Source organism: Triticum aestivum, chromosome 6A (genome assembly GCF_018294505.1).
Source record: "Triticum aestivum cultivar Chinese Spring chromosome 6A, IWGSC CS RefSeq v2.1, whole genome shotgun sequence".
In the NCBI taxonomy this organism is placed as follows: domain Eukaryota; kingdom Viridiplantae; phylum Streptophyta; class Magnoliopsida; order Poales; family Poaceae; genus Triticum; species Triticum aestivum.
In genome coordinates this window covers 29,253,161-29,273,776 of record NC_057809.1, presented here as the reverse complement: position 1 = coordinate 29,273,776, position 20,616 = coordinate 29,253,161, and the positions used below count along the sequence as shown (strand labels likewise).

General features: G+C 40.4%; 1 protein-coding gene across 1 annotated transcript; it reads right to left on the bottom strand.

The window, feature by feature from the left end:
* Window positions 1-15,813: 15,813 nt before the first annotated feature.
* LOC123129359 (uncharacterized) lies at window positions 15,814-19,985 on the bottom strand. Its single transcript, XM_044549552.1, has 6 exons — window positions 19,858-19,985; window positions 18,092-18,302; window positions 17,020-17,199; window positions 16,870-16,923; window positions 16,380-16,508; window positions 15,814-16,170 (listed from the first exon to the last, which is right to left on the bottom strand). Exons 1-6 carry the CDS (start codon window positions 19,983-19,985, stop codon window positions 15,814-15,816), a joined length of 1,059 nt encoding a protein of 352 aa, XP_044405487.1.
* Window positions 19,986-20,616: the final 631 nt, after the last annotated feature.

The window sequence follows — 20,616 nt, the reverse complement described above, 5'->3', positions numbered from 1 at the left end:
AGCTCAACATGTTACTGAACCCGTCACCGAAGCTTCCCAAGTGTCCATGCCCCCTGAAGACGGAGTGGCTGTTGTAGTGACTGGTGTTGATGCAGGAAAAACAGCTCCAGGTATGGACTGTTCTGATGGTAACTATAACATTTTGTGGTGGTAACTCTTACTTGTTTATGATGGTAACTATAGTGTATTTTCTAATGGTAATTGTACTTGTATACTGCAGTCCCAGCTTCAATTCTGATGCTCAAGATGAAACTGCTGAACTTTAAGTTGCGGATGATTCCCAGAATGTCCAATTGCGTCACCAAGTTCAAGCTGAAGACGTTGTTGTTACTCCAGAAGCTGCAAGTGATAATGCTGTATTTAGAGTTGATGGTGATTTCACCCCACCAAGCTGCTCTCTCGGACTTGGCTCCATTTTTGGTGTGACGCCTGAAGCTCCACCAGTGGCAGCTGTGGTTTAGGGTATTCCTGAATCACCTCATGCACCACAAACAGGAGCAGGAGCACCACAAGCAACGGAAGTGCTAGAACCAGTAGCCGCACCGCAAGCAGCAGAAGTACCACATGCAGCAGCTACAACATTAGCTGATTCAGACGTGATCCTAGCGCCTGCCTCTACTGCCGCGGAGAATGTTGAGGGCATTGACGTTGAACCGGTTGCTTGGGCGCTGCCTTCCAACTCCGGTAAGTGAAGACCTTTTTGCGTCTTCGCTTCGCAGCAATGAGTGAATGATGGAGGCACTTAATCGAAGACCTTTTTAACTGTTTTATGTGCTTTCTTCTGTATTTAAGTTAGTTCTTTTCCTTTGCCCTATGTCTATGTGCGTGTGTGGATGAATGTAATATGACTCTTTACGCTTTTGTGTTATGTGAAATGAACCATTTTTTGATTCTCGTTCACCATAATTTGTGTGTTGTGCTTTTGTATTTATTTTCTGTATGTGTGTCCTCCTGTTTGTGATTACTGATTACAATGTATTATTTTTACCTCCCATGACAACATGACTGTGTGTTGTTTTCATAATATAATATCCCCTTCTCCCACCTGGTAACATACCTTCTAACTACCTGGTAACTTGATTTGCTATACTATGGTAACACCTCTCATTACTCTGACAACATGCTCCACGACCTTGTCTTGGACCATATGTTCTATGGTGATCTAAGCTAACTAGTTTTTTTGCATGACATCTTCTGCATTTTTTTGGTCATGGTCAATAACAATTTTTTGAACATTTTTTCTTGTTTTTGCCTGAAAAAGTGATGTCCTGATAAATGCAATTGTTTTGGCATGATAACTTTGACTCTAACCACATATTATGTTACCCAATAAGGTTTTCACAACAGTCCTTTTGTTGTGTTGATAATTCATCTTGTTTTTGCATGAAAGAATGACATCCTAATAAATGTTATTGTTTTGGTATGATAAATTTGACTCTAACCACATATTTATCTTACCCAATAAGGTTTTTTCACAACACTCTTTTTTTGTTGTGTTGATAATTCACTCATTACTTTTTGCTGGTAACATCCATTGGATTTTACTGGTAACTATCACTCTATCGCAACTTTATCTTGCCCAACACATATTTTTGGCAACAGCCACTTGTTTTTTAGTGTGTTGACATGTCATTTCTTATTATGCTTGTAATTTTTATTTGTTCTATCTTGTAACTTTCTATTATATCGTAATTTTTAGTTCTCCCACTAAAGCATTGCCAACACCCCCTCCTTTGTTGTTTTGATGGTACTTATCCACGAAGTTCTGAGTGTTATTTTTTTTGTATATGCATTTTTTGGGTTTGGTTATCATTAATATCCTTTTCTCATGCCCCTAATCTTACCTGTTTTTTGTATGTTCATGAAAAGACTGTCGTGTTCGGGTGTACGATGTCGAACTTGGCGATGATGAATTACTTATGTGGTGGGAAGAATTTGAACATAACAACCCATCAGCCAAAGGAAAACCTGTTGTCCAAGGAGGTAATCAATTTTTGTTAGTTTGAGAATGCCAAATTTGTGACGTACCATATCAATGTCTGCTGATAACTTCAGTTCAAACTGCTGATAAATTATTCACAAACATACTGATAACTTATGATCTACCACTTTTTGGTTGAAACCCTTAAGATTGTTTAACCTCTTTTATCAATGCCTGCTGATAACTTCTGTCCATACTGCTGATAAATTTATTCAGAAACAGACTAATAACTTATGATCTACCACTTTTCGTTGAAACCCTTTAGATTGTTTAACCTCTTTTATCATCACCAATCCTTGCTAAGCCTTTCATATTGTGTTGCAGAGAATTGTCAAAGTCCCACATTTGCTACACCACACTTACCCCAACGCAAAGAGTGTATGCAGCCTAGTGCCACACCTAGATCACTAATTCGGAAAGTTAGGATTACCCGCCCATCACAATACCTGCTACCGCCATATTCGGACCTCATCCCCAGCGAAGATGAAGAGGCCGTTTATGCTGAAGTTATAAAGCACACAACTGATTCAAACTCCAAGATTAAGGAGTAATAAACGACCATTTCTTAGTTTTTCATGCATTTTTTGCCATTACATTTGTTTTTAGACGCTTCCCCCCTGGTATTGCAGTGTCAGGGTAATCAACATTGATGGGAGGTGGGTCACACTCGGCGAGCTTGCTAATTGTGTGAGAGAAATGGGGCAGGTTTCAACCAGTATTGCTGAGTTGCATGTTTGTGTTCTTCAATATTTGGAAATGCCAAACAAGATTATCTTCCCTTGGCTGTTGTCTGTTTATCTGTTTGTTGGAGACTTCAACTGTAAATGTGTACTTCATCATTTCCGACGGGACCAACACTACATTCTGAGCCATCAAAATGAGGTACTTTTCTAAGTTTTCTTGCCACTCTACACTTTTAATATCCATTGTTTACACTTTTTTATTTTTTACAGTGCCTTTTTTCATGATAACTTCATTATACATAGTCTGGTATGATAATTCATTTACTTTTGCTAGTAAATTGAGCATCCAATGACTGGTTTTTTTGTGTTTTAATGTTAGCATCAGCATCCATATTCTTTTTTTTAATTAAGTTTCCGTGGTATGACAACTTAGATTTGTTTTGCATGGTAACTTTAGCACTCAGTTTCTGGTAACTTTGTTTCTTCTGCCATGATAACTTTTTCTTGTGTTCACTGTATTTAAATATGGCTTCCTCTTTTTTTGTTACTGCTATGATTATTGTAGCTTCTATTCCCTGCTCTGCAAAAGTTGGGACGGGGACCATATGACGGTCATTGGTATGTACTGTCGCTGAATCTTAAGGCGAAATGATTTGAGGTGCTGGATTCGTTGCATGAAGAAGATAGTCCATCTTTAATTGAGCATGCAACGAGGTATATGAATGCTATAAAGAAGGCTTGGTTGATTTCATGCAAGGACTCGCACAAGCAAATTCAAGATTATGAACTCGTGTATATTGATGTTTTTAAACAAGAGAACGGGTTAGTTGTTTATCTGTGTTCCCTAATTTAGATGTAGCCCCATTTGTTCGATATCATGTTTTATGTACTCACACACACACACACACACACACTGTTTTCAGCATTGATTGTGGCTACTTCGCTTTCATGTCTTTGGAGCTGTGGAATGGGAAAATTATTCCTGCCTTCACCCAAGAGCAAGTACCTGCACTCAGAAAATTTTGACATTGAGGTGGCTAAATCACACTCAAAACAGATGCAAAGAGTGGCGCTATCATTTGTTTGGCAACAGTTCGTGAGGTATCAACTGTCATCATCTTATTTTTTTCGTTTGTGAGAGCATTTTTTAGTGCTGGTATTAAATTGATGTTAACTACTCGAAAGAAGTAGTTTAGCATTTTCTTTGTTGGCACACCGGTTGTTTTTTAGTGTCTTGTCATCACACATAGAAGAAATTCAGTATCAGATGGTAACATATACCTTACGTGGCTGTTATTCCTTTTCTTATATAAATAGTCTGATAACTAGTTGGTTCTCTCATTCTTTTTTGGTCATGAAATAATTTGATCACAATTTATCCGGCAACTTGCATTTTTGTGTTGCTGATAACTAGTATGAATACAAGCTAATAGTTTTCCAAAAACATATAGGAAAACTTTATCGCATGGATGCTTGTAGATAGTGTTGAAAACTCATTGTAGTGAAATGACACATGTAAAACATATAGGAAACTGAGGATAGCCCACAAATAACTTACCCAATGTGTTTATGATAACGTTCACCACAAAATACTTAAAATTTCAGCCCACAAATGTGCTGATAACTTACATAAATATAGGTGCTATAATTCGGATTACATTTTTTTTGCACTGATAACAATCAGCAAAACAAATGAAGATAAGTTTCTTGTCCATTCATTTGTAGCGACGATCTTGTTTTCTCTTTCATTCATCTTGCTAGAGGTGATGTGCACCTCCGCTTGTCGTGGTGCACGCTGCCGCAAACACTGCACTTTCTTTGTTTTGCTGGTTTTGTAATGTCAAAGGGATGCTGATGCTTCTTTGTTTTCGACGTCCTTTCGTGACAGTCTTCGGAGGGTCTAGTATCATTTTTGTGTTCGAGGAATGGGATGCAGCGGCTGGCATGTTGGCGCTAGCTTGTATTGTCACAGGGATGCTTGTTTGTCCCGTGTTTTGGTTCTCCATGTTAGGTATGTTTGTTTGCTGTTCGGCATGGATAGCTTCACTCGTTGCGACCACTGGAATAGAACATGGGTCTTGTTGTGATTCTAACGATCCTCTAGCTTCTTCCTTGTCCTTTCTAGCCTTCTTACGTTGGCTTTTTGTTAGTGCGTCCATTTCTTCCTTGAAAGCATATAGGTGCTTCTTGGCCACACTGGCCCCATCATCTGTGAGGCAAGCGTCCTTGGCTGTTGCCTTGAAGTCCCTTAGCATTGATGTATATCGCATGACGCTTTTTCCCTCCTCTAGCATGCTCTTACTAACTGTTGGTTGTTCAAAATCAGGTTTGATTAGATCTTCCTGTTGATCCCAAGTCCACCTCTTTAGAATATACTTCTCAGGTATCTCGTAGACCCCAATTTGGTCCATCACTCGTAACACATGTGCGCAGAGTATACCATCTCGCTCAAACTTGCAGCAAGTGCATGAATATGTCCCTTCATCCTTGTTTGCTTGCACATGGTAGTCCCTGTCCCCATATTTTGGTATGATTCCTCTGACTGAGCCAACCTTGAATGACCCATCTTGCAATGTGTCACATCTGTAGCCAGTTTTCACCTTCATCTCCATCTGGAATTTGGTGAAAATATTATCCGTGTAGAGGCCCTGCACCTGTAACTCGAGTGGGTTGAAGGAGTATGTTTCCACCTCTTTGTACACTGTTTCCAGGTGCTCTTTTGACACGCTCACCATCACCTTCTCTTGTATTGCAGTGTACTGTTTTGCAAATTCCACTAGCGAGTTATTTGGGTTGACGTACTTCGTCAACACAGCGTTGAATCCTTCGCTCCTTGCCGTTGTCTGCAAGAATGGGAAGAAGTCGTGCATGTAGTACACCGGGACCCAGCATTCCCTATTTTCCCACAGCCAGTGGAAATGCTCGTTGTCCGTTTGCCCATGATCGTTCAGCATCTTCCACCATTTTTCCTCAAACTCCTCAACTGCGTTCAAAAACCAAGTAGATGGTGATTTAGTGCACACATCATGATAATTCTAATACACTTAACATGATAACTTGCTTCAGGGGACAGTATGTTGTAATTTCAGTGCACACCTCATGGCAATTCTAATACACTTAACATGATAACTTGCTTCAGGGGACAGTATGTGGGAATTTCAGTGCACACCCCATGGTAATTCTAATACACTTAACATGATAACACCTCATGGTACTCATGTTCTCATATAACTCTTCCACTGCATGCAATAGTGAAAAAGATGGTAAGTCAACTACACATATCATGATAAGTTTTGATGCACTTATCATGATAACTTCCTTCATGCAACACTAGGTGGTTGTAGTCGATGCAGATTTTGGGAACTATAACTACATGGCAAACATGCTAAAGTGGTCATGGTCACTTAAGAACATGAGTACCGGTAACTCTTTCACAACAGTCCAGTTTTTCACATGAAACCTTATTTTTTATCAATGTGGGAAAAATGTGTAATGCTGGTCATAATTTACTATAATTCAGCATGGTAACATTGGATAGCGCGGCACAATTATGTAGTTTGTGGCAATATGAGTAGAGTGTGTTGTGTGAAAATACAATACCATTCAAGCTGTTGTAAACACAATCTTTGAATGCTTTGTTCAGTGGTCCATCATCGGCCATTAACCTCCCAAGCTTCTCTTGTGCTTTCTTCATAATGTGCCATCTGCAATTTCTGTGTACTATCCCGGTGAACACCTTGTCAATAGCATTCCTCATGGCAAAGTCCTGATATGTGATTATGTTCTTTGGTGCAACCCCACCCATCGCATGCAAGAATGTGTTAAACAGCCACACAAAGTTGTCAGTCAGTTCGTTTCGAACGAAACCACAATCGAATTGGATTGATTGCCCGTGGTTGTTAATGCCAATGAAGGGGGCACATGGCATCTTGTACATATTAGTCATGTACGTTGTGTCGAAAGACACAATATCCTTGTATTTTGTGTATGCCCTACGTGATGCACCATCTATCCATAACACATTTTCCACCCTGTCTTCATCATCAAGTTTCATTCTCCAATAGAAATCTGGATCCTTTGCCCTGAGTTCCTCAAAGTATGCAATTGTGCTCCCCATGTCTGCATTACGGTACTCCTTGCGAAACTTGGCTCGCTGATTCGCAAGGTCCTGTGTTGTGTATGGTACATTCTTGGCATCACCATAGAACCATGAAATTAGTTGCATTTGCCTTGCGGTGTCTATGTTGCATTCATGTAGAATCCGTAAGAAATCTTGCTCGTCTTTAGGAATGTTCCTATGTGAGGCTAGAAATTTTGTCAGAGATGGCTTTCTTATCAGTGGATGGTTGTGTTTATCATCAAAGCGTTCGACTCTCCACCACGCATCCTTGTGCGTAAGGTAAAGGTGGGCTGGACACTCAGACCTCTTAACCTTACGCCTTTTTGTCTTCTTCACGATGCCTTCTGGGTTCAGTACATCCTGCACCTCCTCCTTCTTCCTCTTTGGCTTGCCGCCTTTCCCACACACCAGGAGTGCTCTGCTCACTTTGTTGTCGTTCAGTGTTCTTGTGTAATCTATCCTTGTCCCAAGTCCATTTCTGAGTGCATATAGCTTGTAGTGAGCAACAGCCTCCTCAAAACTTTCAAACTTCATTGTTGTATCAGGAGCCTTAGGTGTGGAGTATGCCTCAGCGTTAACCCCTCCTTGATCAGCGTTGAGCGCTCCTGTTTCTGGACTTGCTGGCTCGCTGACCGACACATCATAGAACCTTTCTTCTCCCACAACACTAGAACTTGCTTCCTTGTTTGGCTCATGGATCCTCTGGTTAGATGTAGGTGGAGCACCTACATGTTTTTCACATTAAATGTTTTGTCATAACATGATTTATCATTGTTTGGTGGTAACTTGCATTCAACAAGTGTGGTAACTTGTAGAATGCTGTGATGATAATATTATGCTTCCAACATAAACATATAGTGTGACACTTTTGTAAGTGAGTTGCCACTTACCTAAACCAAAGCTAGTTGTACGCGCATCATCATCATGTTGTTTCTCTTGTCCAGCACTATCTGTGGCATTTGTGTTATATCCATGGTTTTTCGACATGTTATTGAAGCACCTGCTTACACATGTTAATAGCATACGTGAGACAACTGAAAAATAACACTACTGTTTACATACATCAATCACATTTTTGCACACTGTGCATGCTATCTTTTTTGTACTTTTTTTGTGATTCTTTTTGAGTTGACATAGATATTATCATTTTCTATGCATGTAACAATTTGTTACTCATTTGAGACTCTACTCTACTCGGCACACCATCCCTGCTTCAAAAATTAGTTCAAGTTTTTTCTTGATGGTAACTTTTTGCATAGATGCACCATGATGGCATGGTAACAGATGACAATACTGATGATAACTTTTGTATGAAAAAATATGGTAGCTTTCTCTACACAATAATTATAGCCTAATTGTAACAAGAGTGGATTCTGTTATGGTGTTGTGACTTCCTATTTTACATACAACAAGAATTTTTTGTGGCCTAATTTCACTGTTTTTGTGCAACAAGTTCAAAAGGAGTTGTCTTTTTTCAAAAAAAAAAATCTTTGCATATGCCCTGATAACTCATGTATTCTGTCATGATAGCTTATATGCACATAGTACAATAAATTAGGAAAAAATGGCACTTTTTTCTTCCTTTTTTCATGGGGCTATTTTGGGTTGAACTGAAATGGAATTGAGATACAGTAGGGAGTGCTTAGAATGTACCTGATCCGCCTGGATTCTTGCTGGATTCTGGATGCCTGGTAAGTTCTGGTGTCCCTGGTGGTAGATCAAGTCGAGATCGGGTGGTAACTTGAGACCCCCAAGTGTTCCTGCATGATTTTGCGAAGGTTTTGCTGGATTCTGGACGCCTGGTGAGTTCTTGCGTCCCCGGTGGTAGATCAAGTCGAGATCCGATGGTAACTTCAGTTTCCTCAAGTGTATTGCATGTTTTGTGAAGCAATTGCTGGGTGAAATCGGGGGAGGGGGAGGGGTGGGGGTGGGTAGGGGACGGATATGAATGGTTGAGTTCGTCGCCAGGGAGAGAGGAATAGGGAAGAGGAGGGTCGGTGGAGAGTGTTTGTTGCGTTTTCTTGTTGTGGAGGTAAGAAAGTTGGGCTCACGTGATGTTTGTGGGCCAGGGTCAAGTCATGGGCCAGGGTCACGTGAGGGGCGCTGAGATGGGCCCCGCGATTGCCTCCGCTCGACGGCTCGGCCTCGCGCGCTACGCGCACTCGGCCTCGTGAAGGTGGGATCGTTCGGACCTTTTCTATAGATACAAACGTTTGGTATATATCACAGTCCATAATAATATAGTGAAGAAAAAGGGAGAAGCCAGGAATTGAACCCGGGTTTCCAGGATATAGGGTCAATATTTTTTTGTACACATTTAATATTTTCAAATGCTTGATTAACATTTTTTAATATATCATCACAATTATTTTCATACACATTTAACATATTTCAAATGCTTGATTAACATTTTCGGACTACAATTTAAAAAAAATAATGCATGTTCAACATTTTTTCTGGACACATTTAATATTTTTCAAATGCTGGCTTAACATTGTTGAAATATTTGTTTCGGATTTTCTTCAAATGCTTGGATTAATATTTTTTAATACAAGTCTAATATTTTTTTAATATATGGTCAACATATTTTCTATACACATTTAACATGTTTCAAATGCTTCATTAGAAAAAGTTAAGTACTTGTCGAACTTTTTTTCAAATGCTTGGATTAAATTTTAGAAAAACTTATCCAACTTTTCTCACACGCATTATATTTTTTTGTATACATGAGAAACATTTTTTTACACATTTAACTTGTTTTATGGCGAGAGTGGAGGCCGTCGGCGGCGAGCTGTGGGAGGGACGAGGCGCTGGGTGGGTGGTGACATGCAGAGGGAAGCTAGGGTTTGGAGGAGGGGTGAGACTATGAGGGGGGTGAGGGGCGATAGTGTGAAGGGGGTGAGGGCTGCCGTCGGATCCGCGAGTATCCGATGCATGATCCGCGTGAGATGTCTATGGACCAATCGGAACACAGTAAACACTTTGCAGACGTTATGATCATCTAAATTGGTCGTAATTGATTAAAAATAAGTATAAGTTTTTTCACAAGAAAAGCATTTTCTATTTTTTGAGTGCCAAAAATGAGTTTTTTTTCATGAAGGACCTATCAAATATTTGTTGTAAAATGGCACCACACCATTTTTAGAAATCATTAAACCACATTTTATGTCCAATTGACCAAACGGTTGGTTGTCAAAATCTTTCCATCCACCTCTCGTGAAAAAGACAAATTTTCTCTGATTCAGCAGGAAGTGGGTCAAATTTGAACTACAACTGCCTCATAGTTTGCTCTTTATTTTTCCCAAAAATCATTTCTAGGTACATACTTTTTTTTAAATGAATGAATGAATGGATTGAGCTGAAATTTGAAGGAGGGTGATAGTTTTGGCATATGAAGCCACTGTAAAAATTTCATACCATTTGGATAAATAAAAATGGTACTTCCTTCACAGTGCTCTCCACTGGAAAAAAAATTGGGAAAAATATTGAGGGAAATTGGCCCAATTAAATGAGCTAAAATTTGGTGGAGGGTGGTTTTATGTGCAGGGTTATGTCCTGGTAATTTTTCAGCAATTATAAAGCAATGTAAAATATAGTTGTTTCACAAACTCAAAATATTACCGGAAACAAAGATTAAATGGTGAGCTCACATGGATTATTAGATGTGGCTCAAATTTTGTGGAGATCTACGATTTTGGCATATATAAGATGTGCCAAAAATTCAACTTATTAGGATATGTGTAGCTAGTACTTCCTTCACAATGGTTCTAGCTGAACAGAAAATTTGGAAATTTGCTTGTTTAACTTTTATTTTCAAATTCTTGGATTAAATTTTATAAAAACATGTCCAACTTTTTTCACACACATTATATTTTTTTTGTATATCTTAGAAACATTTTTTTACACATTTAAAAATTTTCAAATCTTGGTTAACAATTTTAATATTTGATGGAAAATGTTCTTCTCGTATATTTATTTAGAATATTTGATGCATAAACAAAAGTAAAAAATGAAAACAGCAATATGAAAAAAAAATGAGGTTCTGCCCTCCTGCTCGTTTGGGCCTCGCTTGAAAAAAATCACTTAAAATAATTAGAGAAGAAAAAGGCAGATGCCTACGTAGCATCCGGCTTAACGCGAGGCTTCCCTATGTTCACTACAAGAGAAAAATAGGGGCACCCCCTATTCCCGGCTTGTGTACTTATCGCTCGTACATGGCCCTGCGTACATGGTATATCCAAACCCTATTTTTTTCATTTTATCAAATGCATGAACTTTAGACAACTTTAGAAAATGCAAAATTTGTCAAAAAAAAACAAAAAAACTTGGCATGGTGTCTGGAATTTGTCATACAAGACCATGAAAAAAATTAGGTCATTTCAAGGATGTGGAGAAAACACGTGCTTTCACACTGAGCCTTATGGTCTACCCTAACACTCTCAGTTAAATATGATTTGTTTCTAGACATTCTTTAAATGACCCCAACTTCTGCAAGCAGGTCGACCTGACCATAGTAGGCATCGGTGCCAGGTTTGAATAATTTTGACACCGTATACAAGTTTTGACACGTGTGGGCATTTATCGGCCTTTTCCACCGAGAAGACTCCAGAGAATGCAAAAAAAAAAACTTTGCATGGTGCCCGGAATTGGTAATAGAAGGCCCTAAAAAATTGGGGTCATTTCAAAGATATCAAGAAACAACGTGCTCTCAGATGCAGACTTGTTTGGAATATCAGAATTGTTCTTGTTTTTAAAAACATTTTACACAAATAGAAAAAATGTTCATGGAAATTCACCAAAACCAAATTGGTTCCAACTTTTTGTCCATACAGTTTTGAGTTTTTCTTAATTTCAAATTTGTTAGTATTTTTTGTTCGTTTAGAAAGCCAGCGCTCGCGGGCATGCCAGTGTTCCGCGGCTCAATATTGCGCCTGCTCGCAAGTTTCACACGCTAGCTTGCTTCGCCCGTTAGTTCATGAATTTTTAAATATTTCACAAGTTTGGTAATAAGTCCACAAATTTGAAAATTGTTCGCGAGTTAAATTTTGAAAATTTCATGACTTTGGAAAATGTTCGCGACTTCAAATTTCAAAAAGTCATGAATTTGGAAAAAGTTTATGGATTTGAAAAAGGTCCGAAGTTTAAAAAAGGTTACAAATTTTAAAATGGTTCACAAGTTAAATTTTGTAAAATTCACGATCTTGAAAAAAGTTAACGAGAATGTCTCAAATTTCGAAAAAAATATTTCACAAATTTTGAAAAAGTTCAACAGTACAAAAGAAAGTTTCGTGAAAAATAAAAAGAGAAAATAAACCAAAAAATAAAAAGGAAAGAGAAAAACCGTGCGAAAACTATGGATGAAAAAACCGAAAGAAAAATCGCCCACAAAACCTTTCTGAACCAGAACCGGAAATGTATATAACAAGTAGTGAAAGAAGTGGAACCATGCACAGCAGGAAAGTTCTTCAAGGTGGTACCTTTAGTTGGAATTGAACCTGTTGGTTTAGCTTCGATTCCTTACTTTTGTAAGACTTTTCTTTTTCAAAAAGAAAAGGAAAAATCTAAATGGGCCGAGCCCAGCATAGAGTCTAGGTGTACTACTCCTCAAATGTACGTATACCTTTGCGGGGGGGGGGGGGGGGGGGGGTTACCGAAGCGGGGCTCATGTATTAAATACTAACTTGGGATTGTTTTACCTGTAGTATATACCCTTTCAAATGGAAGACAGCAAAACCAGCGTTTAACTCTGCGACAATTGGGCGCTCTCTCTCGCCGTCTGGATTAAGGAAAAGCAGCTTTTCCAATTCAATGCTTCTTTCCAGCTCCCATGAAGCAGCACCATCGCAATCCCTGTTCCACTTCCACAATTGGGCGCTGAAGCCTGGCACAACGAAGAAACCAAGCCGGCCACCCTCCGCCCGCACAACCGAGAAGTCGTAATGGGCCAGGCCGCTGACGTCTACTGGAAGATGTATCACACTCAGGCTCGTAAGAGTATCTTCAACAGCCGTGGTAAAAGGCACGCGCGCGATAAATCGAGTTTTTTGAGCGCGCGAAACGTTTTGGCGTGCTCCAGCAGTGGCAAGAAAGTCGCGTGCGGGGGAAAAGGCGGCAGGTCGCACTTTTTTTTGGCGCACCGCTTCCGGCGCGCCTATAAAATGCGGCGCTCGCCACGCGCCTATTCCACACGCTTCTCTTCCTCTTTCGTTGCCACGCGCCCCTCCACCGCTTCCTCGGTTGCTTCCGTTGGCGCACGCGCCACCGCTCCAGCGCCCCGCCACCATGCCGCCACGCTGCCGAGGAGTGTTGGGCTACTGCGGCGTCCGCCAGCGCCCCAACGGCGGGTTCTACTCAGAGATGCGGTCCGCCCAACTCCGGCTCGGCCTCGGCACTTTCGAGACGGCGCACGAGGCCGCCCGCGCGTACAACGCGGCGGCGTGGTGCCTAGGCAGGCCGCGCCGGCAGATGAACTTCCACGACGTCCACACGCTGCAGCAGGCGCTGGACGTCGCCCCGCCGCCTCGTCTTCGCACGGCACAAGACCGTGCTTATCACGCTGAGCGGAAGAACCGCCTCGCCCATGAGGACGAGCGGGTCATGGCGGAGTGGCGCCAGCAACACCCGAAGGACGTCTCCTACGAGCAAGCCTACTGGGCAAGGCGCCACGAGGAGGAGACGCAAAGGCACCGCGCTGAGCAGTTGGACAGGCGTCGGCAGAAGGCCCTGGCGCTATCCCAATGCGATGTCGTTGAGAATGGTGGTGAGATGATCTTTACGTCCGATGATGATCGTTGGGAAGACATGCAACTCGATACCTCGGATCAGACCAGCGTGGATGGCGACGATGACGATGATGACGACGACTGGGAGTAGCATGTAGCTGCACTAGTAGTTTTGATCTATGTCTTTGCACTATCTAAATAATTTTTATCTATATATGCTATGGAACTATGTAAAATATTTATGTATCGTTTTTTCTATCTGTGAATTTTATTAAAAAAAATGTGCGCACTATTTAGCGCGCGCTGCATTTTAGCACGGCCACGGGAGCTACGCGCGCGCTCAATTTTGACGCATCTGCTGAAGCCACCGCTGCCGGCCGCGCCAAACCAGGCGAACGGCGCGCGACAAATGCCCTTTTTGCGCACGGCGCGTTGCGCGGCTGTTGGAGATGCTCTAATCAAGCGCAAGGATGCCAGGACCATGAGCGAGCGACCGATAACAGGAACCCCGATGATGAGCACACAAGGATGGTTCATACAAATGGAGGTGGAACGATAGCTCATAGGAGCATTGGGCGGAAGCGGTGTGGACACGAGGTCACCCCATTCACCGGTCTCCGACGAGTAAACGGAGGCGACCGCTCGTGTAGGCTCTACCTCGCTGTTGCCTACCAAGACAACCTAGAAGTGGCCAGCAGCAGCACGAAGCACCGCCCCGCCGACCGAGTGGTCGTCGTCAAACCCGGGGGGGACGCCAACACGGTGCTGATCGCCGGTGATGGAGTCCCACACCAGGTGCTGGTGGGCATTGCGGAGGAAGAGCACGAGGCCATGGAGGCATCCGAGGGGGCCTTCGGCGTGGATCGGGAAGGCGAAGCAGGCCTGTGGGACACGGTTGGGGGCCTCCAGGGATGGGTTGCGGCGGCCGTAGTGCGCGTGGAAGCGGCGGCAAAAGCGGGAGAGGGAGGAGGGCAGCGGGGGAAGGCGGAGAAGGATCTCCGAGAGAAGGTCATCGTCGCCCAGCGGCGCCGGCGAGCGGGGGCAGCGGCGGGGATTACTCATCTTGGACCTCGTCTCCACCACTCACCTCACACGATGCAGGTTCAGAGAGTGGAGTAAAGTGCAATATAGAGGGCCGGGCCGGGCTGAGAAATCAGTCCAAAATCATGTTGGGAGCCAACATAGCTATGGAGCATTGTCTAAAATAAAGCTACAGAACAGAGTCTTCATTGTTTCAGTTCACTTCTCTGATTTGTACATCCTCTGTTCCTTTTTATAAGACTAGCACATATACCCGTGTGTTGTAACAGGAGAGATAATTTGAAACCGAAGCATTTTTTGAAAACATGAACATTTTCTAAAATCATGAATATTTTTTGAATTTGTGATGGTTTCTAAAATAGGAACGTGTTTTTAACATTCGGAACAATTTTAGAAAATGTGTTTTGGAAACGCGAACATTATTTTCAATTTGTGAACATTTCATTAAACCAAGAATATTTTCTGAACCTTGATTTATTTAAATGTAACTGTTTTTTCAAAGTCTATTTTTTTGGTAAATACTATATTTTTTTGAATTTTGAACAACTTTTGGGATATGAAAAATAAAATGAAAATCCAAAATAATAATTCAAAACAGTATTTGTTTCAAAAATCTAGAAAATTTAAAATTCTGAAAACTACAAATTTACGGAAAAATTTAAAATAAATTTAGAAAGGAGAAAAATAAAATGTAAACACGAAATAAAAAGGAAAATAAAAACTACAGAAACAATAAGAAAATGGGCCAGCTCAGTCCTTGGTGTCATGTGGGAAGGCCTGACTATATGCCGCACTATGCGGCAAATAGGGTTTTCCCCACTACATGGGTAGTAAATTAAATGGCTGGCTTCACTGGGCCAGAGAGCGTGTGGTCCATATACGAAATTCTGGACAAACCATTATTCTGTTCTAACAGACGGACGCAAAAAAAATTAGTACTACTCAAATAAAAGAAAAGTGTTTTCGGCGGTGAACAGGTGAAAGAATCGGAAAAACGCACATTGTTTTATTAGTAGGTATAGATGTTTAGACAATTCAGATAGCGTCCAAAACAGTTCAAAACCAAGTTTCCAAAATGTCTCATCTTATAAAAGAGAATGGAGGGAGTAGTATATTTGATAAACATAGAAATAAAAAACTATGACTGAAATGTCATGTTGGTTCAAATGCAAGTGTATGACATTACTTAATTAATATTCACATAATGATATAGTAAAGAGGAAACTCGCATTTATTGATGATAGTATATATTAGTGCATAACAGTACTAATTAACACATCCACCAGGTCCTCCATAGCTGAACTTGTCAGTCATGAATTCACTAACTCGATAACATGCCGTATCGGTTACCCTAGAATGAAGGTTAGGCATTGGAAGATAACCATGCCCGTCATTGTTCACATATTGCACATTTTGAAATGAAGCAGAGTCTCCTCCCGGCCAGCGCCCATTGCCCATAGGAGGGCTGGGGGTCCTCACAAGAGAGCTAGTGTAGCCGCCCCAAGTAACATAATTTGCATGATCGGACAAGCTTTGGAAAAGACTCCGTGGCCAAAACCCCACCGGAGCAAACTTTTCACCAACATGGGCAAAGTGTAACCACCAATCTCCATTCCTTTTACTCTGTAAAATGGAAATAGTTGAAATGCACTTGTTGTATGGAAACTCTCACTCAAATCATTCTAAAATATATCAGAACAACCTCATATCCAATAAATACAATGAACCACAGAAATAAAATTCTTATTTTCCAGGTAACACATAGGCCAATAAATCCAATTCTATGAATAGTCAAAAAAATTGGAGACATGGTAAGAAAGTTGACGTCACACCTTGAATATCTTGATAGATATCTTAGTTTTCCCCTCAAGGGTGCCTCCTGGAGTGATTGGAGGATTTTTAACTAGTACAAATCCATCGCATTTCAAATCAAAACACCCCTTCGTCTTGTTTCCATTAGCCTAACCATCCCCATGAAAACCAGTGGTTATACAAAGCATGCATTGGTAAATATATCAAATCTAAAGCTGCACAACCCTTTTTTGTGTGTCATGAACAGTAAATAATCATGATATCCTGATATTCTTTTAACTACAAGATGCTACATTTGGAGGAAAAATGACTGAGTTGTTTCGATTGAGTATCAGGGGCCACGCCATCAACATTATCATCTTTTGGTTAACAAGATGTCAAACCAACAAGATATCATTTGACCTTATTTTTTCATGTTAGCACTAACATAGGAGTGTGCACTTAATATTCTAAAAAAACTGAAGCAATAAGTTAAACTTAGTAACCAAAAATGGGGTAGGTTGATTATACCGTCCATCCTATCAAGAAATGTGTTTTGTTGTCACCATAGTAAGAAGGTTGAATCTACAGAAAAATAGAAAAAATACTTCAGATTTATCAAGCAATATGGACACTTCAAATATACCATAGTTTTATATCAATAAGGCAAATCTGGCTTACATTCCATCCAACTTGTACAACATTGACATCATTAGGCTTCTCCTTTTGGTAATTCTCTACCCAGATTTCAGCTGATACTATTTGTCCCGCCTTGACAGCCAGAGACTCATAAACATCTAAAGTTGCCATGGCACCGTACAATGTTGTTGTAGAATTTGGTGTTGTTTGGTAAGCTGCAATCTGCAATGAAATCAACATAATTAGTTGTTCCTTTTTGATTTTTTGAGGATTGAATGAAACAGGGACATTTTTATAGGTTGTCTTCCACACAGTGCATTAGATAAAGATATAACAGGACAAAAGCAAGTAGCAAGTGTAAACTAATTGTGGTAAGTTGCGAAATTTTAACCAAAAATTACGGAGCAATGGAAATTTAAATGAAAATTTAAAATGGCAAAAGGTTGACAAGGAAATGAAGCCATTTTACTTTTCGTATGTAGTCTCGGTATGTTGGGAAACCCGATTGGTCCAATGCATGTGACTACACCCTCGAGTCCCAAGGTTTCACACTTCAAATCATAGCATAGAACTTGTATATGCAAACAATAATATATTTTAATTATTTGCACTATAAGTGAAAACTGTATGATTGGATACAAAATTTAAAAAACATTATTCTGCAATGTCATCCTGTAGCGATCCAAAATGTTTGCCTAAAATCCTAAAACAATAAAAAAAATTATGCACATCCTTGACATTGTTGCCACTAACAAAGCAGCCTCACGCCAGAGTCCACTAAACTAAATCCTATTGTAGACCAGAACTCTTAGTTGATGGACATTATACAAAACAAGGAAAGGAAGATGAAATCACATTTTTGGATCAAAGGGAGTGGCTTGACTTCGAACGATGGAGCGCAACTCAAAAATATTCATGCTAGGAGTACGGGAGAAACGTTTGATATGAATATGGACTTTTGTTAAATTGATTTTTGCAATTCCTAATAAAGTATATCAATAAGAAAAACTCAATTGGGCTCTTATTTAATAAATCCAAGAAAAGTTGAAGTAGAAGATAATATTAACATGGTAGATAAAATATACAAATATGCTGTCTAGAAGCATGAACTTACATGTTCGACTATTTGGCCCTCTTGCAATTCAGCCTCAATCGATATTATTCTCTCACTGGACGATGCCCCCTTTTCTAATTGCTTGTGCCTTCTTAGATATGTGTTGTGACACCATGTCATAGATACTTTACCTAAGCATAAGGCAAAGAGTACCAAGAAAATGTAGACATGTTTCATCATCTTTGGGGTGAGGGAGATGTGAATATTTGCACTATCCTTCAAGAAGGATGCAATGGAAAGTATGCAAATAGAATATATATAGGTGTAAACGGCCACAAAAGAAACAAATATGTTTGGCATTTATTGTGCTCCTTATGGTGGAAATTAATGAAATTATATATGATACATTTGCATAGATTCATTAATGAGAAGATATTGATATCTTGTGTATATGCATACATAAAATTCATAGACCCAGAAGTGTCATTAATGTTAGTGCTATAGAAAAGACATCATAGTCTTATACATTTGGATATGGCTTATTAATCACTAAAAATAATTAAGCATGGCGGATATAAAAATTATTTATATTTATTTACATTGGACCAAGTTAAATCCCACGCCCAGTTACCTACCTAATATTTGCAACAACAATCCAACTGACACCTTGAAAATAAATGGTAGATTTTTTGACCAATATATTTACGCAGTGGGATACACATCCCTCTCAACTTAATTCCGTCAGTTAGATTACACTGTTGCGTAGATAGGGTATTAAATAACAACAATGCTATTTAAAAACTACATAAATAGTCCAATGTGTGATTCTCATATGCATATTCATCGGGTCAAATTGAACATAACGCTAGTACTGAGGAGCAACTAAACTGCATGTACCAAGTCCTGCTTTAACATGAAGCATGATTGTTATTGCTGGAAATGCTATCATTGCTTCCAAAAATATTATTAAAAAATCAAAAAGGAGGATGACTCCTGGCCTCTGCATCAAGACAATGCATGCAGCCATTTTATTAATTATTCGTCAAGTCATTACAAAGTAATACATGAATAAGTCTGAAGTCATCATCTTGGCGACATCTGTTGCTACTCTTATCCACTTGATGAAGGGGTGCAGATTTTCGGGTCCATATACCCAGACCTCACACTAAAGCCCAACATCTAAAGCCGGAGGCCCAAACCAAGCTAAATTGTTGGGTCCGGGTCACACAACGGTCCGGCGCACTCACAGTGGGCTCCCCATGTGCACGCTGCAGAGGTTGTCACCATCGTCTTCCACTGATTCATCTTCATAGCAGGCACTGACGCATCCACCTTGCTAAGCCTGTCATTGACGCCACCACGACGCGGGACAACATCACCTTCCTATGTGCGTCCATCATCACGCATCTGTCGCCGAGACCCTGCAGCGCCACGCCACCAAGACACCACATCATCGCTGCATCAGAGGAACCGCCGCTCCACCGCAGGAGCTGTCCACTGGTCCCTTGAGCCTATGCACACCTCCAAGAATGACGCCCAAAGGGGGGAATGACACAAGAGCGATGCCGACATCCGATCATCCATACTAGCTTGGAGATCAGGCTCACGACACCGAAGTTAAGGCAGGAAATATTGAGGGCCCTAACATATAAATCATGGAACATATTCAAAATAAAGCGCTTGATGGACTCTTGAGAGGTTGAGAAGAACGAGGGCCCCATAGACAAATTTGGCCCCTTTGAAACTACGGCAAATAGCAAAAGTTCTTGAGCTTTGTCAAGCAATGGACATTTCAAATATACCATAGCTTTGTACCATTAGCTTACATTCCCCCAACTTGTACACCATTACAATAATCAGGCTCGTTCTTTTGGTAATTCTCAACCCAGATTTCAACAGATATTGTTTGTCCTGCCTTGACAGCCAAATCGTCGTAAACATCTAAATTGTCCATGACGTCGTACAATGTTTGTTGTAGAATCCAGTATTGTTTGGTAAGCTGCAATCTGCAACGAAATCAACATAATTGGTAGTTCCTTAGTTTTCGGAGGATTTGAGTGAACATGAACATATTTTTATAGGTTGTCTTCCATAGTGCATTAGATAAAGATATACCAGTACAAAATCAAGCACTAATAGTGGTAATAATTCACAAAAGTTTGAATAAAAAATTATGGAGCAACGGAATTAAAATGAATATTTTAAATTGGCAAAAGTTTCATATGGAAATTAATTCATTTTATCTGTCGTATGTGTAGTCTCATTATGTTGGGAAACATGATTGGGCAAATACATGTGACTACACCCTCAAGTCCCAAGATTTGACACTTCAAAGCATGGCATAGATACGTCGTACTTGAATCTTAGAGACCATCAAATTACGCAACTCAAAAAATTCATGCTAGGAGACACATGATGCATCGGTGTATTTCCTTGGGTTTTCATATGGGCTACCCGCACATACACCATGTTGAACAAAAAGTTGTTCAGACTTCAATTTCAAACCAGTGAAGATGGAAGTAGAGGGTGCGAAGAAACTTGTATCCTTCTTAACTTTCCAAATAAAAAGGCCCTGAATCTTGTCC

What these genes read in the sequence shown, in the direction of transcription:
- LOC123129359 (XM_044549552.1), bottom strand. Translation starts at nt 19,985, where the DNA reads ATGGACAATTTAGATGTTTACGACGATTTGGCTGTCAAGGCAGGACAA. An exon ending in AGGGCCAAATAGTCGAACAT is followed by an intron (nt 17,200 to 18,091) that starts GTAAGTTCATGC and finishes ATTTCATTGCAG; the next exon opens with ATTGCAGCTTACCAAACAAC. An exon ending in TATCTATCAAGATATTCAAG is followed by an intron (nt 16,171 to 16,379) that starts GTGTGACGTCAA and finishes TCCATTTTACAG; the next exon opens with AGTAAAAGGAATGGAGATTG.